The 24,443-nt window shown below is 46.9% G+C and overlaps 1 protein-coding gene across 7 annotated transcripts in view; it reads left to right on the top strand.

Moving 5' to 3' along the window:
* Positions 1-24,443, top strand: part of lekr1 (leucine, glutamate and lysine rich 1) — a 52,045-nt gene that overhangs the window by 22,832 nt on the left and 4,770 nt on the right. For 5 of the 7 annotated variants that reach the window (XM_053873721.1, XM_053873720.1, XM_053873719.1 and 2 more), the window contains 7 exons: positions 377-519; positions 5,636-5,717; positions 10,765-10,842; positions 12,657-12,860; positions 21,183-21,258; positions 21,918-22,082; positions 22,779-22,991. In XM_053873721.1, coding sequence (XP_053729696.1) covers positions 377-519; positions 5,636-5,717; positions 10,765-10,842; positions 12,657-12,860; positions 21,183-21,258; positions 21,918-22,082; positions 22,779-22,991 — 961 coding nt within the window. The remainder of the gene's footprint in view (positions 1-376; positions 520-5,635; positions 5,718-10,764; positions 10,843-12,656; positions 12,861-21,182; positions 21,259-21,917; positions 22,083-22,778; positions 22,992-24,443) is intronic. The other 2 variants (XM_053873724.1, XM_053873725.1) reach the window with 2 other exon arrangements.

Here is a 24,443-nt window from a genome sequence, read left to right as displayed (position 1 = left end):
AGTACTAGAAAAACACGGTTTCATGTACATTTATCTTTGGCATTCTCAATGTATATATAGTGTATATCTCAGGATTTTCTATTTGTGTGGTGAATATCTTGCAATACAATAAAAGAGCTATGCCAAAACGTAGCCAAAAATGTATATGGTACATACATTTTTACAGACAGTGAACAGCCTTTCTTCCAACTGGTTTTACGTATGTGCCCATACGCTGTACAGGGACTCGGAGCACATGTTTGTAACCTCAGTTTTGCTGTGTATTTGTCGCGGACTGAAAGCTGCCTCGCGAGCTACTAAGAGCCGGCTCTCAATCCTTCTATGACAGCTGCCACAAGATGTTCACATATTTCTGCCATCTGTCTGTGCGTTCCAGGGACGTGTGTGTGAAGCAGAAACAGGCCCTCCAAGCCACACAGTCAGAGCTCGGCGAAATCCTGCCTCTCCTCAGTCACATGACGGGGAGTTGGCAGGCCTTCAGAGCCCATGTTTCGCAGCACTGCTCACAGGTGTCCTCAGGTAAGACAAACACACACGCTGACGCGCAGCGCAGCGCAGCGCAGCGCAGTGAGAAGGTCTTCATTCTTCTGACACGCCTTATTTGGACTAAAAATAAACATTAGTTTAAGGTCCTTGAAAGTGCAAAAAGACTTGACAGATTCTTTAAATCTGGGGGAGTTTCTGTCACCGGCAGTGCACCGTTCAGTAAACAAACCCATAAATGTCCAAACAACTGCCGACACGGTGAGCCAAAGGAGTGTCAGTGCTGGTGGTTGACAGTAAACGCTGGAGGGAATGCTCACCTCTCGCTCACCTCATGGGTGGCTCTGTTTCTCTCCGCTGCACGTTCCAAACAGCTGCATTTGTGCTTGACACTCAGTCATATAAGAAGGAGAGAAGGTTGGTAAGAGAGGAAGTCCTCTCCTGGCTGCACTGATGCCATGTGGCTGTTTGTTTGTTCAGTGACGTGAACATGAGAAGCAGCTGCTGCTGCAGCAATGAACAGATGCAGTAAAGCACACACCCAGGAGTGGACGCACACGCACACACAGCTTGTCTTCCAACGCCTTCCGTGCAGCCGTCCACTTGTTGTCATAAGGAAGCGTGTAAGCGCTATGTGAATATATACTGAAGATGGGACTCCACAGAGGAGGCAACCAATCAAGGGTTACAAGGAAGCTGTCTTCTATGTCCAGATGAATTTGATCTACGCAGGAAAAGAGGGAGGAGAGCAGGAAGGAGCAGGCTCAGAGGGTGTGGAATTTTAAGTCAAGTCGAGGAAAAAGAAAAGGAACATGTGACTGACTTCTTCTGACACTTCCTCAAACAATGGGAATCAACACTAGACAAAGCCTCTTCATATCGTTGGACCGTTTGAGAGAGAGGCGTCTGTTCAAAGGTCAGGGCCGAGAGCGTGCTGGCGGGGCCAAGGGCCTGTGAATCTCTACACATGTGCCTGACCTGTCCCTGAACCACAGGCCAAACCCTCTCCACGGTGTCCAGTTCCCTGCAAGGCCTCTCGCGTTGGCTCCATGTTTTTATGGACTAAACATCGAAGCAAAAAATGTCTCTTCTTTTGCCACGGAAATTCAGTCCAATACCCATTCACTGATGATGAATAGTGACATGGAAACTTGAAACGATACAGGTTGTTAATGACAGTGGAGAAAGGATAGTGATGTTGTGAATAAATACAAATAACAAGAAAGGAATTGGCCCATCCTTACCCACCCAGGACCTAATGTGGACGTGCACTGTTGCGCTTTATTAAAGTGAAAATATGATTTGAAGAGATGGGTTCAGGAACCTAAAGTCATCCTGCTGTGAGCGTCAGTTTTAAGTGTGACCCCCTGATGTATAGCAAAAACATTTCATGAGTGTGAAGAATCTGAACTGCCAACCTTTTTTGGTGCGTCTGGAGCGTTTTCCAGTGAGATTCTGGATTAATCGCTGCAATTTTTTTACCTGACGTTCATTAGCATGTGCAGCAGAGTTCAGTACGATCACGATATTATGTCTCCACAAGTATGTGGACCATTTGAGCCATTAAAAAAAACTGTTATTTGACATTTCTGTTCATTTATTTGGCGTTTAGGAGTTTTCCAAAATCCTCTCGTTTCCCTTTTTATTACTCATTACAAACCTGACTTGAGGCCAACAAATGTTGTAAAAATTCCAGGCCTATAGATTGCTGTAAGAGCTTCCTGTGGCTGTGAGTTGCACCCAAGATTACAGTCACGCACCTCGGCGTCTATGCTGGAAGGGTGTCTGGTTGTGTAGCAGCCACTTCAAGTAAGTAACAAGGACTGACGCAGGGAGGAAACTCGCATGTTGAGATGAAGTGAGCTTGGAATGGGTGAGTCTTGAGTGTCTGTGTTGACTTCGCTTCTCCATTTCCACCTCATCTGTGCATTGTGAAAAATGTCTCTTCATTTGGTCATGTGCCTCCGCACACCTTGTGTCCGTCTCTCTTGTGACTTAGATAGACTTCTCCTCTGATGTTCTGTCAGTGACTCTTTTTTCCTCTGGACTTAAGGAACTTGACATCAGCGCCGTATTTTGGGTTTCCATGATCTTTTTTTTAGTCTTTTGTGGCTCTCAACTAATCTGGAAAAAGAACTGATGTCAATTGGCCCTCACTCACATGGGACACAGCGGGTGTGAGAGATGCGCCTGTGTGTGTGTGTGATGACTGACCTGGAATGAGGAAAAGCTATTTCAAAATTCATTCAGGCAAACGTCATGGCAATCACCTGCCCTGAATGGAATTGTACAAGTGGAAGGAGGTTGTCATGCATTATGTTGCCAGAGCGACCATCTTCACCTGAATATCTTTTTTTTCTTTCTTTTACATTAGCAGTTGCTGAATGGATATTGGGTGACTGTAGCTGCTGAGATGATAAGCAGGCAGTCAATGAAAAATGCTACATTATTATCTTATAATAACACAGGAAGAGCTTAATAAAGCGAGATAGATAGATAGATAGCTCTGATTGACAGCATATCATTTAGATAATAATAATAGGAAGGGTTTTGCTTCTTCAAGTCTAAACTGTAGTTTAAATTGGCTCAAACTGTTTATTTTATAACAGCAACAACATAGAATAAATAAAATGTGTATTTGTGTCGTGTATTCAATAATTCAACTATTCATTATGGCTCTCAACATTTTTAATCTCAATTAATTTCACTGAAGCTGAGTCAAGTCGAATAAATAAAAAAAACAAAAACACGTCTCAATGTCTAGTTGTTTGTTCACTGCGTTAAATCTGAAAGCAGGTTGGTCTTGAGTGTGCTGTTCGAAGTGTATCGACTTCGCTTTAGTTTTTTCAGAATAATTTTGGACTTTTCCATTTGTGATGTCTTGCTGACGCCTTTGTGTTCTTATTTGTGTCTGGGCATTAGAGTGTTGCTGAGCGTGTGTGTGTGTGTTGCTTTGCCCTGGACAGACCTTGTCATGTCACAGTGACCAGAAAGCAATTATCAGAGTATTATTGCTGTAAGGATGACCTCCTACGCTCCTCTCTTCCTGCTGAGAACGATGGATGGAGGGAGCAAGGGAGGGAGTGATTTCTTTTTTCAAACGCTATTCTTTCACTTCAAAAGTAAAGTTAATGGAAAATGCATGATGAAGTTGAGATGACCTGCGGCAGCACTTTTATCCAAGAATCACATTGTCTTTCTTCTGGCTATTTTCTATTGAAGCCTTTGCGTCGTCGTTTTCAAGCTACGTTACAATTCAACAGAGGAGACGGAGGTGAATGGCAATTATAAGTGCTGGAGAATGAAAAAAGGAGTGAAAAGAGGTCAGAAATAATAAATGATAATAGGCCTCAGAGGAGGAGGAGGTGGCTGACACCAGGAATGACATGGAGAGAAAAGTACAGAGGCAGGGCGAAGAAAACAAAGCGGCAGTGAAAGAGAATGTCAGGCTGACATTGGCGGTTCACTTGGAGAGCTCTTCTGAGCTGTACCCAGCGTCCCGACTGAAGGACCCTCACAGATTGCTCTCTTCATATAATAGATACACACATTCACAGGCAGCCAAATACTCACGCAGTGTATCCTGCGACCCACTCGGTCTGCCCCAGAGATGTTTCTGCAGAACACATGGACCGGTTCCAGTCTTTGTTTCTGCTCCACATATGTTTACCTGTCTGCATAAACAGCTCACTTACATTTGTACTATTAGTGAACGTTCACTAGAAGTGGTGAAGCGTTGCGGGCCTAGTAACAGTACCACTTTGTTTTTAATGTTTGCCTGCGTGTTGATTTATAGCCTTAGATTTTGGTTTTGATGTAGGTACATTTTCACTCCTCTTTACAGATTCACCATTCAAGATTTCATAGGGCTACTGTTTATAGGGCCCTTTATTATACAGAAGAAAGAAACAACAGAATGGATTTTTTTTTTGATTATGATTTACGCTCTGTTTTGGGGAGCTCAACTGGTTGTGGCCCTAACACTGTGAATATACTGTGTGAATTCCTTTTTACAGGTAAAATACATGCAACGTCTCATAATACAGGAAGGCATAAAGAGCATGAGGAAAAGCTTGCGGCGTGTCTTCCTCCCATATTCTGCTCTTCTTGTTATGTTTACCATTCTGGTCTCCTCAGTTCAGCGTTAAACTGGTGTTATTTGTGGCGTTGTCACCTCTAACTCCGAGAGCAAGCCAGCATATGGGATGCGAGGCACAGTCATCACGCTTGCTACACAAAGGACAGCGGAGCCCTGAAAGTAACAGTACCCGGAACCTTTCATGTTTAAAAAGCGCCTCTCCTCGCGTGATCTCTCCGCCTGCCTGAAGCAAGCCTAAGTGACTCCTCTGCATTCAGACAAGTTGTTGTGATAACACAAGGCCTAAATATTGCAGCGAAGCCTCGTTCTCCCGGCTCTGTTTTCTTTTTAATAAACGTATTTGGCGGACTGGAAGAGCCATGTACATTTTAATGTGCCGGTAAAATAAACCGGCACACCCTGTTCCTGACGGATGGCTGCAGGTTTATACACGTAGATGTTTACCATACGGAGCACACTCTCAGACCAGAAGTGTGGAATGGAAATGACTCTGATATGAAGTTTGAAGTTCACTGTGGGAGAAGGAGCGAGAGCACAGGGTGGAAACGGTAGCCAAACAGTAGCAGGCTCATATTAGTCACTTGAACAAAGACTCCCCAACGGTGGTGCAGTGTTTCATGGTTAACCTCGTGCCTCCCTCCCTCCTCACAACACACTCCCCTCTGTCTCCCTTCTTCTCATTTCCTACTCCCCCAGGCACAATTCTCCTAATGTGATCTCATGTTCTTGTCCTAAAAACTTCAGAAACACCGCGCCGCCTCATCTTTTATATCTGCAGCCAATCTTGTCAAGCGCGCAAATACTTTTATTCCGACTCTGGTTTCTTGCCTTGCTCAAGTGTTAAGTGACAATTTGAAAGTCTGCCTGCTGCATCCTGCTGTCTGACTCGTTTCTCGTCTCCGCCTCGCTCCTTCGGTAAATCATATAACAGCCTCTGGTGACAAGACCGGCTCACTGGAAGTGAACCAATATGGAGGCTTGCTTTTGTACTGTGGTGTCACACCTTCATTGTGGGAAGTAAAGGAGTCTTTTTTGTGTGTGTTTCTGCCACAGAGCTGGAAGCGGCGCTGAGACACTCCAGTGAAGAGCTGCTCGAAATAAGAAAAGAGAAGGAGTTTCTTGCTGAACAGCTCATGTAAGTGTCGACACTGTTGGGTCACAAACACACACGCACAGAGGGGAGTGCAGGTGGATCCTGGAATGCAGAGTATGCTGGGTGAGGAGCAGGTCAACCCTGTGCATTGCTCTATCTAGAACCAATCACCGAGGCTTGCTGCCCCACTGCTCCTCCCCGACTCAGGAAATGCTCATATTGCACATACCAACCCGCCGAGCGGCCACAACTGGGCTTCTAGTCACAAGGGAAGTTTTCATGTGTTAAGTAACAACGCGCTGGTTTCTGACCATGGTGTTGTTGTGTTGAAGTTGTGTGGAGTGGAAGAGAATGTGGTGCACACATGTTGGAGTAATCTCATGACTAAAATCTCAACTTTCCAGGTTCCAGAGCGGCCTGCTTGGCAGATGTTTGTTCTTTTTCTTCTTTGTTCTCCAAGTTGTCGGCCTTCACAGAGAGGTAGACGTCCTTAAATGATCACGTCTCACACTGCTATTACTCTTGTCAAACACGTCTGTGATGTTGGATATGCTTGAAGGATGTTTCCAAGACAATAACTATGATAATGTCTAGTGAGGAGAGCTTTGCAAACGGAGACACCATGCGTCTCAGTAAAGTCTTCATGCATGTCACGGTGCTCACTGTCTGGGGCAGCAGTGGACGACAATCACATGGCTTGTAACATGACAAAGAGAAACTGCAGCTGTTTGTGCCATATAGGAATGAACAGCTGCTCATAAAGATTAAGTTGAAAAAGATGAGATTGCATCGTCGGAAATCGTTAGAAAATGCTTGACAGCGTGTTCAGCCAAACGCATCTCATGACGTTTGTCATGTGATAAGGAACAAAATAGTGACTAGTGATACATGCACCCATCGTCAGTTAACCAGTGCTTAGTCCTGGTCAGGGTTGCAGGCAGTGCCGGAGCCTGTCCCAGTGGTCAATGGGCAGGAATCCACCTTGGACAGGTGGCCAGTCCATCGCAGGGCACACACACACACACACACACACACACACACACACACACACACACACACACACACACACACACACACACACACACACACACACACACACACACACACACACACACACACACACACACACACACACACACACTGGGCCAGTTTCAGATTGTCCATTTAAGCTAGTGAGCATGTCTTTGGGCTGTGGGAGGAAACCGGAGTACCTGTAGAAAAGCTACACCCACTCGTGGAGAACATGCAAACTCCACCCAGATCGGTCCAGACCTGGATTGGAACCCTGAACTCAGTCAGTAACATCAGCGGAAAAGAGTCTGCTATTGCACATGTATAAACGTACAGGAGATACTGCTTCAATGCAAGTTGATAAAAGTATATATTTCTGAGAGTGTTTCAGTCAGGTCTCCTCCCTCCGCCTTTGATAATTCTCCACTTTTTATGCTATCAATAAAATCTCTTGTCAGTGTGAAAGTGGACAGGGAGCCAGTGAAGTGAGGATAAGTGGGCTGATGTTTCTGTTCTGAACCACTTACAAGCCTAGATTCTTGACCTCTGGACCAGTCGGAGACGTGAACAACATGCCATTCTTACGGTAGTACAGGTCAGTGAATATGAACTTGTGAATACGCTTTTCTAAGTTGATGTGGAAGTACAACACTCCAGAAAATGGGGTCTTCACTAAGGTTACTGGGTAAGACTCGGTAGAGAGACTTTACCTAGAAGGCAAAGTGAAATATATGATGTCAAAAATGAGTCAGAATGAAAATGGTTGTGTTGATTTAGCTTTGTAGAAATAGTGAATATGGTCATAATGTTGTACAGCCACATAAATGTTTACCTTTGGGCCAAAAACAACGGTGACCCCTCTGCTGTCTGCCATCTGCTCGGTTCCACACATTTCATGGGGTCAACTCCGAGTCCCTGTGTGTTTGCATGTGCGCTTGGACTGTGCCTGTGCATTCAATGCAGGGATCAGCCTGGAGGCAGAAAGGATGGAGGGGATGTTTTCAGTCACACGCAACTCCCCCAGACATGTGGACATATGCTGTGGGCACAATCTCTGCCTTAAGACCATGTCGCATGATGGGACGGTTGTGAAGGAGGTGGCTGCTGGACGGTGTGTGTGTGTGCGTGTGTCTGTTCCACTCTGTCTTCCCAGCCCACTGAACCCCTTTCTTTCACTTGTAGCAAGTGGAATACCACAATGCTACATGCTCTCTGGACCTTACTGACACTCGCCTAAAGCAGCAATGTCTGACAGATTGACATGCAGATCATACTACAAGAATGACTCTTTCCAATGGAGGGAATTGATCCATATCTGTACTGGTTTCTTCAAAGCTCAGCCATAGTTCATGAGTGATCCAGCCCGCCTCAGACCGAGGTCCAGATGGGACGTCTGAGTCCATCAGTTAAACCCGCTTTCCCTGGATAATGCTGATTGGTTACTGAGGAGCTCATCAAACGCCTCTCTGACATCGTGTCTGCGTGTGCTCTTATTCACGTGCGTGAATCTATTTTTCTCTCCATGGCATCACATCAGCTCTGAACGCTTCTCAGGTCCAGCAACAAGAGGTGTTGCTATGGCAACGGGCCCACCTTTGACCCACCATTCCGCTGCACACCTGTTAGGTTTCTGTGGCGCCGGCCCATCAGCGTGGGGGGGCACACACGCACACGTGTTCCAGAGCGGCCCTGGGGTCCTGTGCTAGACGGAGACAGTGGCGATAGGAGACACAAACGTTCTTCACTCTGAAGGCTTCCTCAGCATCCTCGCTGGAAAGTGAGCGGGTTTGTGGGTCGGGTGCTGAGCTTTCTGCTGAAACCCAGATTGGCAGGATGTGTTGGTCTTTTTATCAGAGGATGAAGACGCAGCCTCGGTTGAAAGGGTGGACTTTGAGCTGACTGTGGGACGGATGAAAGACACGATGCATGCGCTGAGCCGGAGAGAGATGAGAGAAAGGAAGATGGAACGAGCGAAGGTCGGGAGAGAAGATGCAAAGGGTTGATGTGATTGATGTGATACAGCTTGTTTTCATAGGGCCGCTTCACGCTGACTGCCAGCTCAGCCCAAGTGTGTATGTGAAGCGGGCTGCCAGTTACATCTCAACTGATCCCGGGTGCCTCACATGAGCTCTGCCATTTCCTCACCTCTGTCCTTCTCTGTTAAAACTGATCTGTGTAGCAATTGTTTTGACTATTATTAATACCTTCAGCTGTTGACTCTCAATGGAGGTTCACACCACACACAATGGATGGGTTGAAAGCAACTGATTTACGTGTGAAGTCATGATGAGACGCCATCATGAGGGACAAACTGAGGCACGGTGACTATGCACACCAATGGCGATGCCTGATGCGCCATTCGATCTGGCTTCTGACTGGTTGACGCGCCACAACTTGTCAACAAAGTCCAGACTTTTCAACTTGAGCGTTTGATGCAGACAATGCCGTGCAGTTTGAATCTTGCTGAACGTTGTTAGCCGCTGCCGTACTGTGGCACAACAGTTCTCCCCCTGCTCTGGCCTGGGCTGCCCCTGTCTGAGCCACTTTGGTGGGTGTCGGACAAACCACCAGTAGTACGCAGTACCACCTGCCAACTATTCCAAATGAGTGGGTTCAAATGAGCAGGCTGTGTTTTACAGTGCTGGAGGTTTCACACGAAAACAAAAACACAATTATGTGAATGTGCTCTTTGGAGCAGTTGCAAATCTTCCTCGGCTAAATGTATACGGAACAACAAGGGTTTTCAGCCTAAAAAGGCTGGACTAGCGACCAACTCCAGGTTTGTGGACTGTCCTGACTGGGTTAAAGGTGAGGAGAGGAGCTTGGCTGTCTCATAGTAGAGGGGAGACCTGGGACATACTCACCCTCTGTGTTCCTGGAAAAGAGCAGTGTTTGGAGAGACAATCGGAGAAGAGGCTTTTTTTGTCTATCCTTGACCACTGTATGTGGCATGAGATTGGAAGACAGTCCATCATGTTGGAGACAGAAGCCAGACATGGATCCATGCCGCTTGGCTAAACGCAGAAACGATTAGGGGGCTCCCCTAGATCATCGGTAGCTCTGACAACATGGAAGGGTTCAAGGCCGAGCAATATGGCGGAGGGAAGGGTTGAGACGTGAGAAGCAAAGACTGCGGGGCGCTGAAGTGACTTCTGTGTTTGGATTTGCCTGTGCTGTGTTTGCACTCTTTTATAAGTGAGTTCACTCAGCTGGGACTCAGAGAGATGATGAAATGCTAACAGGGATACAAGTTTCACTCTCATCTGGTTGGATGTAATCATCTTTTCAGATCGTCGGCTGATTCACGCTGAAAAGTTAACATGCTATTAGGACAGCGTGTTGAATGTCTGACAGGAAAACGGTGCTTGTTTCAACGCAGACATGCAACCCCTCTCACTCATGGCGTGCGGTAGCAAGGTCATCGGGCCAGACAGCCTGCGACGAGCTCGCACGCACACACACACGCACACAAACACATGAAGTGATCACGCCGCCAGCCGGGGGATTAGCCGACAGGCTGGAGAGGCTGAAGTCTGCGTGTAGCTGTGAGCGCACACAAGGCGGGGATGCCTCCGACTGTCATGGCACGCAGCATGAGAATTAGAACTCATTTCCAATTGACTTTCTCAAGAGCGTGGCAGCAGCTGCACATGAAGAAGGAGCTCATCTCCAAAATATAGCCACAGTCACGCCAACAACCTGGCCACTCAAACTGTTGTCTTGTTCACAACCACCACATTGCCTTTAGCCAAAGTTGTCAATCTAGTCAACTGTGCCAAGCAAGTCTCTTGTTTTGGCGCGAGCTTCCTTGGACTTTCTGTGATCCCAGTTAAAAAGTCTATTGCTTCATTTGACTCTGTGCAAGTGGAGAGTCAAGGCGTTTACACATAGAAAATATGTTCCAAGTTCTTCTGATGTGTCATGACAAAAAGTTAATACATTCATAATTCATAACCTTCTAATACCGACACAAATCATGATGGCGGTGTCTTTTTGCTTGGTTTCTGTTGATCCTTGGTTTTCATCTGTATGAGAGGCAGAGTAGAAATGACTGTATAATTGACTTTTTTGTCTTCAGGAAGCTCAGAAGAGGCAGAGAGGAGCTGAAGTTACAACATGAGGACGCTGAGAGGGTGCTCCAGGAGAACATCCTCAGGTACATGAAACCCTCTGTACTGAACTGCCTGGCGTGTCGCCTGGACTTTCCCCTGCTTTCTCTGACTTAGTCACTGTGGATTCCTCGCCAAACTTTCTCCAAATCATCTTTTCCTGCTTGGCCGTTCCACTCCAGCTCCTTTATATGACACAGAAATGGGAATAATACTGTCAGCTGACATCTTTTGTCCGATCACTTGAGGAGAGAGTTGGTTCAAACAAGCCTCAGACACCAAAGAAAGCCACGCTTGCCGTTCTCCAAACACATGGAAACACTTCTCTGAGCTGGCATGGAGCTGCACTCTTGCAGATGTGTTCACGCAGACAAAGAGCGAACTAGTGGCCGTTTATCTGCGGGCTGAGACAGATGTGAACTTACACCCGACCCACATGTGTACACCCGCAGCCAGCCAGCCAGAGAGAGAGAGAGAGAGAGAGAGAGAGAGTGCCTGAGATTCTCGTCTTTCTTCTCAGACGAGAGATGCATGTGTGTTTTCTCCCCATCAGTAGGTTTTTTTTGGAGGCCCCTGACAGGCCTCATGTCTTCAATTACCCGTCGTTGTGTTCCCCTTCCCACACACAACTCTGATCTCACACTTTGGCTCCCATACAGCTTACAGCTTATACACATATGATAACACTGCAGTGGGAGGATGCACTGTGCTTTCCTGAAGAGGGCGCCGTGCGGTGATTGGCAGAGGGAGTCGGCAACTTGCAAAGCTCCTGATAGTTTGAAAGGTTTAAAATAAATGTTAGTGCTGAGTGACAATCAGCTGCATTCTTTCATTGTTATTCGTCTTCCATGTGGGTGAAGAGGAGGAAGAATCCCACAGCAAACATGCTGCAGCAGTTCCATGGTTTTCAGGGGTGGAAAGGGAGCAGACAGAAGACTAAATATTTAAATATCTGCAGCCTTTTCTTTTCCCATACACAGACCGTTTGCTATAAGAATTTCTCATTTGAGATTAAGGACTAACATCATAGTTATTTGTGGTCCCGAGGGTATGGGGAACCTTCTCATGTGCTACTTTATCTCTCAGTGGTAACGTCTCCACTACTGTGTGATGATGTGCTGTCATTTATTAACGTCCACCCTTGTTTTGGCAGTTTCCTCCTCTTTTTGGTTTGGATGATTTGACTTGAACGTTCTCACACAGTTCAGCCATCTTTTCTGTCATGTATTTTGTATGTTTCTTCCTCTGTTCCTGTCATGTCTGGTTGAACCAGGTCCATTTGGGATTGAACTCTTTATTTTGTCCCTCACTGTCTACCCTGCCACAGCATCTACGGGGTCTGTCAGCGGACTTTGTTGGTGCCTCTGAGGTGACTGACAACTCTCTGCTCAGCTGTGTCTTGCCTCAAGAGTTGACTCGGTCTACAAAATGGACACTATCCCTTGATAATACATGGTATATACATGATCATGTATCTTGGTTGAATCACCAAACTCTTCAATCTTCCCTCTCTGTTTCAAAGAAGGTTAAGGTTGTGATAGAATCACCGCGATGTGAATGCCTGCTGACCCGTGTGTGTGTGTGTGTGTGTGTGTGTGTGTGTGTGTGTGTGTGTGTGTGTGTGTGTGTGTGTGTGTGTGTGTGTGTGTGTGTGTGTGTGTGTGTGTGTGTGTGTGTGTGTGTGTGTGTGTGTGTGTGTGTGTGTGTGTGCCTGTGCCTGCTCACAGCCAGGCCTGCCCCTACATGCCGGCCCGTACCCTTCACCCATTTATGCAAAGCACCTGGAGCTGCGGTGGACATGAACTGCATCCGGAACATCTGATCAAATTCACCCTTGGATGACTGTGGTCATGTCTCTCAGGCTAAAGGTGGAGTCAGAGGAGAGACGTGAGAAGTGGTTGTCATGCCAACAAGAGTGCAACACACTTGAGGAGCAGCTGCGTTCCTGGCAACAGAACGAGGCCCAGTTGAATGGGAAGCGCTGGGCAGCTGAAGAGGAAGTGGCACGACTGCGGGGGGAAGTGGAGACGCTGCTGCAGGAAGCCAGAGAGCAGCGGAGACAAAGGTGGCACATCTTTATTGGGAAGATTTCGTTTGATGTTCAAACTTTATTGATTTTGAAAATGCATCGCTTGGAGCAGCTGAAGAATGGAATCGCTCTCATGTCTGATGAACAAGAGCGTTCAGGAAAACAACATTCATCCATTCATGCAAGTGTCTTTGCATGGCTGCTGTTGGGACAGGCATTTCCCATCCAGCGAGAATTGACTTCTCAAGAAGCAATTCTTGTTCACACCTCATGCTCTTCAGGATTGTTCTCCTGCTGCCTTGGGTGCCTGACTAACCCTGGTGCTAACTTGGTCACAATGATGCCACTTAAATAGTCTGAAAGCACATTGTTGTTAGAAGCCACCTTCCTGTCAGCGGCCCTGCTGTGTTGTAGAGCTGTGAAACCTCTTGGCCTGGCCCAAAGTGGAAAGCACTGGCTTAGCTTCACTTGGTTTTGACCTCAATTCTGCTATAAAAACTCCAAGACCTATTTATAGCAGCAGCTACATTTGTGTGCTCAATGAATAGTGTCAGAAAAACCAATGGGGAATCAACAGTGATTGTGTCATTATCATGCAAACCGCCGTCCCCCAGCCTCACATGGCTGGCTGTGATCACGTGCTCGCCATTCTCTCCCAACTTAAGGACAAACAGACGAAGGTGATCATGTCTCTTTGCTCTCTGAGTCCATATGCATTCACACTTGTATGCAACGACAGACTGACTTCATGCCTTGACTTGCTTTTTCTAACCAAGAAACCACAACCTCGGGCTGGTGGCTGTGTAAATCCTTCCTAGTGAAATAAGAAGGATTTTTTTTCAGTGTTAAATATTTACTGCTCTCTTTCTGTCTGGAAAAAACATCACAGTCAGCGCTTTTCAGTGACCTGACTTTGTGTGTTTGGGGTTATTTGAAGAAGAAGTTATTTCAGTAACGTCTCTTTGAATCCTTTGGCATGTTTGAAGTGAGACTCTTATAAAAGCAGGCCATATTAATAACTTATGTGCATTACAATGCATTCGCTTCTTGGCTGAGTTGTGGCTAGACTTGAGGACCATTGTTGCTGGAGAACACATGGCCATCAGGGTGCCTGTCCTTCTGGTGCAAAATCTGGATTGAGAAGTCTATTTGCTCTTGCTGAAGTTGCACACTGTAGTTTTAAAAGTACTGTTTTTTGTGTGCTGCCACTGGTAAAAGAGTGTATTAGCAAGTGTTTCTGAGAAGGGGTCGGACAGCCTGCAGTGAAAAATGCTGAAGTGCAGCCAACCGTATTCTAGAAATGTTTCCTGACATCAGGAATGGAGCTCCATCGAGCGAGCGGCTGAATCAGATCAAAAAGGCAGAGCTAATAAGACTTAATGTACATGAGCTGTTCACCATGAAACAAGAAGAAACAAAGATGGAGGCCTTTTCAATCATCAGCATGATCCCCAAAACTGTTTTCTTTCAGTGTTGGTTGAGATGGATTTCAGCTCATCCTCTTCAGGGATGATGTTTGACGTCTTGATGCGGGAGCCATCTCTCAGTGAGTCTGTAGGAACAGCAGAGTGGTGACGGAAGATGAGTCAGGGCTCTGTGACCTCACAGTTGGTCTGTTTCCTGGCTATATCTATGCTCTTCTGGGCACCTGTATATACTCACCTTTGAGAGCAGGCCCTGACCTTTTGACCAGCAAAGACCCATGATGTTTTTCCTATACAGCTACTTTGTTTGCACTAGTTGCTAGGTGCTGAAAACAAGAAGAGCACAGTTTTTGTGTGTGTGTGAGCGTGTATGTATGTGACCCTTGAACTTGGGTAATGCGCTGGCTGATCTTCACCAAGCTTGGCAGCGACTGGATGGGAGGCAGTAACACGACAAACCTGAGGAGTGGGCAGAAGAGTGTCCTCATGTTTGTTCATATTTATTCCTTCAAGTCTCTTCCCCAAGACTGCCGGGGCTGCAGTCCATCCCAGCTACGTGGGGGACGTGCTAGTTACACTGACCCCAAACCTGCTTAACTCTGCTTTGAACATGAAGGTTTTAATTGGCAAATGAGAACTCTTCTGGCCTACTTTTTTAACGTGACTGCTTTTGGCTGTGGACAGTCTGTAACTCCGCAGGTCCATTTGGCAGCAAGCTGCGATGTACTATATGTTCTGACACCTCCTTATCACAGCCAGCGTCAATGTTGGGCGCGGACTCCTCGGAACATACCGCCCAAGTATCATGTTTCATTTTGATATTCAAATGTCAAACAAGGGCCTTTTTCCCTGCCGCGGGAGGGGAGCGTCCAGTTTAATATTGAGAGGATTACAGATGGAAAGTTAGGATTACTGCATGTGGAACTTGATGTTCCCATCGTTGGATTTTCACACACAAGTTCTTTTTTTTCCATTTGGTCCTGGTTTATGATTTGAGGGACTTGACCTCTTGTAGCCAAGTGAGCACACATTGTTCCCAGACTCATACATCCCGTTTTGCCTTGTGCAGCACATGCCGTCATCCTTTCTCTCGCACGCTGTGTCCCTGCAGTTTCCTTCGTCTGATTCTCTTATTGCACCCTGTTTGTTCCTGAGCGCCAACTTCTGTGCTGCTGCTCTGTCACTGGCCTAATTGGCTTGGTGAGCTCATTCCTGCAAGATCACCATTCATGGCTTCTGGAGGGAGACATTTCACTTGAGGTAGAAGATGAGTTAAGTTGCTCGTGCGCTGCCCCACTTGGTTTGGTTTTCCCTGACACCAGTAGTGGACAGGAGCGGCGCACTGGTTGGGGAATGTTTGTCTTGTGTGTCTCCACCTGCCAGTGTCAGGTGTGTCTGGTGTGCTGCGCTACATCTGATAAAACTCTGTCGCTGTCACTTCCACGTGTGCACACAGTTTCCTCGGTGGCAGTGCGGCTGCCATCACTTGCAGATGTTTCATTTTCTATCCCTGTCAGAATCTGTTTGACAAACCACAGTGATGGTTCGAGATGGGACTTGTTTATTTGGATTCACTGTGGGAGGAGCCAACTGCAGCGGTGGAGTCTAGTAATCCCTGCAAAGGCAGGAAGCGTTTTTGCGTCTAAATGTGGTTCGCAAAACACAAGAATTCAACTTTATTGTCACTGTCACTGATCAACAAAATGCAGTTTGCATCCACCCACAGACATCCGCACTGGTGCTGGCAGTGTGGTCCTCTGGTGCGCGCCCCAACAGCCTTCACTAATCGAGACCAAACTATTTTGCTACGACGCGACGTCAGTTAGGGAGCATCAACAAATTATCATCAGTCATGTCAATGAAAAAAGACAGCTGACAGAATTCAGAAAAAAAAATGACTAGAAAAAGGACTGAATGACTGAATTTGTATCATAACCCCAGGAATATATTGTCAAACGCATGTAATGGAGAGGAAAGTATCGCACATGCCTGTTTGTCCAGGCTACGTAGCTCTGCAGCAAAGCCTCGTGGCTGGATGGACTTGCTGTTACTTCTGAGCTTTTTGTTTCACTTTCTTGACTGCATCAGCTGCTGCCAAAGTGCAAGTCAGAACAAGGCTGAAGGTGTGAATTCCTCGTTTGTTGCGGTGACCCCGACCTGCCGACATTGATTGAATGGAAAAGGTGTTGAGATTAAAATGGCAGCGCTGTGACATTGATGAGACACTTTCCTGAGGCAAGGAGGGATTAAAGAGACGGAGGGGCGATGATGGAGAGGAATGGAGAGGAGGACAGGGGAGAGAGGCAGGAGCTGATGAAGCCGGGGAGATGGTGAGAGTTCGTGACTGCGGCTGCAGCGGTTTCTCCTCACTCTGTCTGGCTCTGGCATGCACACAGCTGGGGTCACAGGGGCCGCCCACTAGCCACGCACAGGCACGCACGCACGCACGCACAAAACGTGACAGCTTGTCTCTGATTCAGAACAAGTGACACCAAGTTAAAAAAAAAAACTGATGGAGGGAGAGTGGAAGCCAGTTGTGCAAAGAGCCAGAGTGAAAGATTTAAAAGTCGAGAGAGGTCACGAGTGTCGGTGCACCCTCTCATCTATCTTTTCTATGCAATTGGACTTTTCAAGCAGATTTGAGCAGAGGCTTCCGTCAGCTGAGAGATCATTTGTAACCTGTTGATTTGCTTGATCAGAAGGTAACGATGGTCTAAAATGATAATCTCTCATTATTATATACTTAAAATAATGAAAATGAGCTGGACTTCAGGAGAAAACAAGGGACGTGATTCTTCAGGTGCTTTTTACTTTTAAATGGCTGGAGGTGGTGCAATCTTTTCACGACTGAGGTGTCTGTGTTCTGACTTAACAGTGACTGCAGTGGAACTTGTCCCTGACTCTGACTCTCCTTCGCTCCTCCTATTCCCATTTCTTGCTGTGAACACTTGGATTCACTGCTTTCAAAAATGCCATCATCTTGCCAGGTGTAGACGTCTGTCCCCGACATGTGACACAAGAATCTGTTGGCCCAAGTCAGATCAGCCACGTTGTTAGCAGAACCAACAAATCCAAACCAAGTTTGCGTGTGCCGGCGTCGATTTTATTAGCAGGAAAGGGAATGTGCCCTTTTGATGAGGTAGCTGCACACACACACACACACACACACACACACACTCTTGCATGTCCTTAAAAGCAGGCTGGCGTGTGAGCCAGCGAGAGAGTGCTCCCAGATTTTCCCATCATTGCTCCCTGTAATCCCACTAGACCTCCTTCCGAGGGATGAATTTGCACGCTTGCACTCCCCGTGGGGGAACACACACGCACAGACAAAAATGCTAACACAAACACGTGGGTGGTTCGCTGCTAGTGTTTGGACTTTTTGGTCGGAAATTGGAACTGCTGGACTGATGACTGACAGCCAGAGACGACGCTTGAATCCTTTTTTTTAGGTTCTAGGGTGGAAACAGAATTTGTGGTAGTTCCTCACTCACACCGTGATTATTACTGCGAGGTTGATGTGTGTTTTTATACTGTGAACAGTTTTGCTCTTGTAAAATCTTACACTCGATATGCTCTCCAGTTCTCTCCGACATCCTGTAGAGCTTCCCAACTGAGGGACGTGGTGGAGGAGGAGAGCCATTGCTGGTGAGAAGGCTGTAAGCCACCAAACTATCTGGCAAGAGATTCAGCAGAAACACGAGAACACCTTCACTGGCCTGCTGTCATGAGGCTTTTGAAAGGTCCACACCCACAAGGAAGGATCCAGAGTTTGGTGAGACGTCACCCCGTGGTGATGCGGAATCATTCGTGGCGCGGGGCTCGTCCTGGACTGCTTCTGCTAAAGCAACACCAGAGTTGACTAGTTTACCCAACCATGGCCAACAGAGTGCTTGTGAAGGGCCAAGTATAAATATGAATACACTTGACAAAAAAACAATACAACAAATGTATTTATGCATTATATTTGTTTTTTTTTTTTAAATACAAAAATAAGCAAGACAAAACATTGCGTTCATTGGTAACATTTGAATGTTGGTCATCATCCGTCATCGTGGTACTCATGGCTGCGCAGGGTGAGGGGCCATTGTGGCGTCCAGCGGGAGCGTCTGGTCCAGGCTCATCCAGCCCGTCCTTGATCTTTCAGTGTGTTGAGTCAATGCCTCCTGTTTCTGCCGTGTCATCTTGAGAACTCTGCTCTCTGTTTATTTCATAGATTGTCATATTTTTCGCAGCGAGCACAGTCACCAGACTGGAAAACATTTGATAAGTGAAGCATGTCTTAACGGAATACTCTGCAAAATATGAATATCTGCGCTCATCTCCAAAACAAATGTGCTCCCGTCTGTTGTGGAGCGCATTGAAACGAGCTTCAGGACTCTCCTCTTGGCATCAAACTTGTAACTCTTTGGGGGCATTCATGCACGACTGTCTGTCTCCGTCTATTTTTGTGCCCCTCCTCGCATGCGTGCGTGTGTGTGTGTGTGTGGTGAGTAGGCTGATGTGATTAGCCAGAGCCAGTGGAGTGAATAATATTGTGTCTGGCCGACGAGGGAGAAAGGCAATGTAGCTGCTGATCTTTATTATCCTTAAGGTCGTCAGGTCTACAGTCAGTGTGATCATAAACTCTCATACACTGGCGCTGGAGCATGGAGCTGCCCTGCTGCGATGGATGGATGGATGATAGAAGGATGGATGGATGGATGGATGATAGAAGGATGGATGGATGGATGGATGGATGATGGATGGATGGATGGATGATAGAAGGATGGATGGATGGATGGATGGATGATAGAAGGATGGATGGATGGATGGATGGATGGATGGATGGATGGATGGATGATAGAAGGATGGATGGATGGATGATAGAAGGATGGATGGATGGATGGATGGATGGATGGATGGATGGATGGATGGATGATGGATGGATGGATGATGGATGGATGGATGGATGGATGATAGAAGGATGGATGGATGGATGATAGAAGGATGGATGGATGGATGGATGGATGGATGGATGGATGGATGGATGATGGATGGATGGGTGGATGGATGATAGAAGGATGGATGATGGATGGATGGATGGATGGATGATAGAAGGATGGATGGATGGATGGATGGATGATAGAAGGATGATAGATCGATAGATGGATGGATGGATGATAGAAGGATGATAGATGGATGGATGGATGGATGGATCAGCTGTCGTGTGCTTCCACTTCCATTCCACTTCCTGTGATGGCTTCATGAAGGGCAAAATTGTGCTTGTCTTTCCTTTCATTTGTGTCATCCATAGACGATAGATGGATAATAACCTTACCACACACGCTAAGACATCTAAGGTCGAGGCCCTGCTCTGCCTCTCTGGAGGTCTGTGTTGAACGTGTGTCACCGGGCTCCTGATCCAGCGACAGCGTTTGGGGCCGTTATGTGGCAGTGTATTTTCAGGGGAGCCGCTCTGTGTGTGTTTGGTTCAAGCAGAGGGACTTTATGACCAAAAGGGGACCACAAGTCCTTTTTACTGTATATATTTCCGATGATCGCTTCGTGATCCCCAGAACGCAGTGATTTCCACACATCCTTGGAACGATATTGATGAAAATGTCTGCTTTCTTCAGTCAGACTGGTTTCTTCATTCGTCTTGTAATGACATCGTCATTATGACTGTGAAACAATGATGGCAGACGAATGATAAATTTGTGCATTTACTTTGACATGACCTCACCTCCTCTAGGACCTCCTCCACCCTGGAGGTGGTCTCCTTGAGGAACAGCTTGACATTTATAGCTCTGACGTTCAGCAAGTGCTGCTCTGTGCGGCGGGTTAATGCAACATGCTGCGTGCCTCCTCGACTTTTCTGAGCTCTTGTGAGCTAAAGCTCCCTGTAAAGGTCCAGAGGCCACCGCAGCCAAACGGACCACACACACCCTCAGGCTTTAACATAGTAGCCGCGGTGGAATCGACTCTTGGTTTCTCCTAACGTAGACAGGAATTACACAACCCTCTTCTCATATCCACGAGTGTGCTGGATTGAGCTGAAGAAACTCATGCATTATAACTGGCTATGGTTCCTAAGTGCACACCGAGTCTGGGGATGGTGAGTGTAAACAGCATGACCTGTTACCTGGGGAAGAGTGTGTCCACCTCCTCAAACGCCTAAGTTTTATGTTCGTGGATGCTCACATCTCATCCTCGTTTCTTTCCTACGAGTGGAACAACAGTATTTTTCACTTGTTTTTCTAAGGATCCACGTCTTCATTTAGAGCAGGCACATGCTCAGAGAGACTCCAGTGGTGACAAAGCTCCGGCCCTGCTTCTGCTCCATTTTTGAAAGTTGATTTATTCAGGTGGCTCCATTGAATGTTAGCTCTTGTAAAGTCACATGTGTCCTCGTATTTTCGCCACAGCCACTCACACAACTGGAAGCCAGAGAAATAAACAGGAACGTGTAAACACCTGTGAAAGGAGTTTCTCATCCGCTTCCATCTCACTTCATCTAACCAGGTCTGGAATCTGTGGGAAATGTTTTCAGTGCCATGAGACCGGTGGCCTTTTTTAAATGCCAAACGAACACTACTTTCCTTTTTTCCGCTCACTAAGACAATATGAATATAAAGTTGATCAGCTTCATCATTTGAGTTATTGGTGCATGTTCTTCTACCCAGTGCTTGGCATCTTTCTGTTTTGAAGTAGATGGGAACCAAATATTTGGATGTGAAAGAGAGCTTGCTGTTTCTGACCCACAGTGACATCAGCTCATGGATTTTAAATCTTCAAACCTGGATGGTCTGTTGAGCGCGTAAATTCTTGTGATCAAATGAATATGATAGAACAATGATCAGACGTCACCTATTGCAGTGCAGCGTGATTCACTGATGTGATGATAATAAGAAGGTGAAGGTGATTGGTTGTGTATGTGTGCTTTTCTTTCCAGTGAATTGTTGAAAGAGTCTCATAAAGTCGCTTCATCAAAGATGGAGGAGGACTACAAACATCGAATGGCCTCCCAGGTACTCAGCATGAACACGTCTCACTCTCAGCAGCAGCCGAGTGCTCGAGACAGGAGAGCAGTCCTTGACACAGTTAAAGCTGAAAGGAGATAAGCATCATCTTCTGTGACGGTTCCCACGCACGCACGCATGCACGCTCGCACGCACGCTCTGGCTTGTTTGTTCTGAAGTTCCTGAACTTGCTTCAGTTAATTCCCATAGAGAGGAAGTGGTCAGTGTGGTGCGCGTTTCAACACACGCAGCTGTGTCACACACACGCGAGGAAACACACCGACACAAAAACCATCCGTACGCCTCTCACGCACGCTCTGCCGGCAAAGAGGAAGTGGCGTTTTGTCATCGGAGTCAGCACACGCCAGCTCATTCTTTCATCCACATGCAGAGGCTCAACCTTCACCTGACCGCGCTCCTCTCCCCCCTCACTCTGCCGGTAGCTGCCTGAGCTAATGACTCCGGTCTCCTCGTGTGGCCGGCAGCTCCTCAAGATCACATATTCTGCTCCCGCTCGGAGCAGTTGCTGTCGTGGTTGAGTGCAAGGACAAAGCTTTGCCAGCAAGTTGCTCTGGCTCCACTCGCCAGGGTTTCCCTCGCCACGTGACGCGCTGTGAGGGGAGTTTTGGAGGTCAGCGTTCGTTTCAACTTCTGTCTTTGACTTGCAGTTGGCGGCCGCCCTGGAAGGGGAGAGATCCCAGAATGCATTGCGCCTCAAAGAAGAGCTGATGGCTCTTGAACATAAGCTGGAACTCCAGATGACGGCAGAGAAGCAGACGCATGAGTCGTTTGTTGGACGGCAGCAGAGAGACAAGGCCCGGCTGGAACAAGAGGTGAAACCTAACACCCAGTGTTACTGTCCGCTGATCAGTCACTACGTGTCTTCTGGCTCTCTTGTTGGCTTCTTGTGTTCTTCATCCAAACTCACCTCACCAGACTGACTCACCATCTGCTCCACGACTTTCCTTTACTCACCTGCCGCGCGTCCACCTTGTCCGTCTGTTTGTATCCTCTGCGGCGTCGGATGTTCCGCCCGCCCTCCTGCCAGAACTCTTGCTTCTCCGATGTCTCCGCTGAGGGATTCACCAGCAGAGCAGAGCAAGACTTGCACACCTCAGCCAAGTGTGACACGAGAGCTGGGTGATGCGTCAGGCCAACGAGTGTCTGAACCCAGGGCTTCTTCTGTGGCCCTTCTGTGAACACTTGAGCAGAAACAAGGCACAGTGATGTCATTGTGGGCGGAGTCTGTTGCCTGGGATGTGTGGGATCCCACGCCACGCGCTCATCTCACTCAAGTTAATCATCTTACAAGTTGTAAACATGCTGAACTTCACTGAATAGAATTGCTATATTTCTCTATATCAAGTGAAATTCACTGAACAGCTCTCTTGTTTTTCTTTTAAAATTCCATGTGATGTTTAATCTTTGACATCCTGCGTGGAACCTTTCTCATCAGATCATCTTCATCGTTTCATTTTCATTCGAAATGTCACATTTCCTCGTGAATATCAGTGGTTTTGTCCTCTCAGCTCGCAGAGAGAAACAGAGAGATTGAGCTCATGCGGGAGGGAGGGAAGAAGGAGAGGAGCAGCTGGAAAGAAAGTGCTGGGAGACTAGAAGACGCCCAGAGGAAACTGCAGGCTGAAGTACAGCACATCCGACGGCAGGGGGAGCTAAAGCTGCAAGAGATGGAGGCCGAGCTGCATGAGAAAGCACAGATGGTTTCAGTGCTGTCGTCCGAGGTGCGTTATCTTCTAAAACCACTCAGTCAGCAATGTTTTTTCAAAACACAAACCAGTGGAGGCTAATTCTGGAGTCCCAGCCTCCCACTCTAAGCCACGTGCGTGACTCCATGGACTCCGTGAGCTTTGTGAAGTCATTATATGATCTCTCACAAAGGTCCCGGCTGCCTCCCCCGTCTGACCCCTCTCTCTTCCCGGACCGTCCAAGGTGCCAATCTCACAGCTGATACACCCTGCTCCCTCCCCTCCACCGTCTCCTCCATCTGTTCGCTCTTATCTTGTTTCAGAGGAGCACATGCTTTATTGCTCTTTTACTGCGCTCCATCTTTGATTCCGCTCCTTCTTTCTGCACGTATGAGATGGATGGATGCGTGCGGTTCAAACACTCGCTTCTCTTCAAAATCAGACTTATTGATGGTCTCTCCTGCTTCTGCGCTCAGACGAGATTGGGCCATTAAGGCTACTTTCAGAGCGGCGCTGTGTGCGCTGGTGTTTTTCTTTTTCACATAAAATGTAGCAGCACTTTACATCACAGCAGACATAGAAACAAGCCACATGTCATTTCAACCCAAAGATTTCCCATTCTTGAAGTTTGTTTACGAACAGTTTGGAAGAGCAAATAAGCGTTTCACTCCTGCTCCATTAACAAGCCCGGAACCAGCCAGTCCCTTTGTAAATGCTGTGGTACAAGCATGCTGCTTTTACACAGTTTATTTGTTATTTATTTTGCTTTAAAAGATGCATCTTTTTTGTATTGTATTATATTTATTTTCATTGGTATTAGTTTGTGTTTTATAGATCAGTTTTATATATATATATATATATATATATAGGGTTGGATTTAAGGGACAAAAACAAAGACCATTTCAAATGTTTCTCCTGATCCACTGTGACATTGTCTATGTGAGTCTGTCTTTCCATTGAAAAGGTCATTCTGTCTGCTGTCTTGGGTAAATGACCTTTGACCTCCTCCAGTTAGACAAGCAGGAGTCATATGTGCGTGTGTTTAAACGTGCAACTTCCTCTGCATGCAAGATTCATGCCTGCTGCTTTACAGCGTGTCTGTGTGCGTGTGTGTGTGCGTGCGCAGCGTGGAATGTGGTCGACAGTGTTAGATTAAAAGCAGGGTCTGTGGGTCCTGCGTGTGACTTCCATGTAATAGCCCTATAATCCAGCTCTCAATAGGAGCCCCTAATGATGTCCGTCTCTTTTGCTTGCAGACCAGCATGCACGGCATCACACACACACACACACACATGCATGATGGCAAACACATGCTTCCATGCACACCGGCAGGAAGGAGACTTACTGTGTAGCCAAGGGTTGCACACGCGTGCGGAAGTGGTGCACTCAGTCACACCAGTGGTCGTACAGGGAATGTTGCCTTGCATGTCAACTGTTTCCCCTAAACTTCCTTAACACCTCAAAAGGCCAATAACTACTTATCATTCT

This window comes from Synchiropus splendidus, chromosome 8 (genome assembly GCF_027744825.2).
Source record: "Synchiropus splendidus isolate RoL2022-P1 chromosome 8, RoL_Sspl_1.0, whole genome shotgun sequence".
Lineage (NCBI taxonomy): Eukaryota > Metazoa > Chordata > Actinopteri > Syngnathiformes > Callionymidae > Synchiropus > Synchiropus splendidus.
This window is presented reverse-complemented; position numbering and strand designations above follow the sequence as displayed.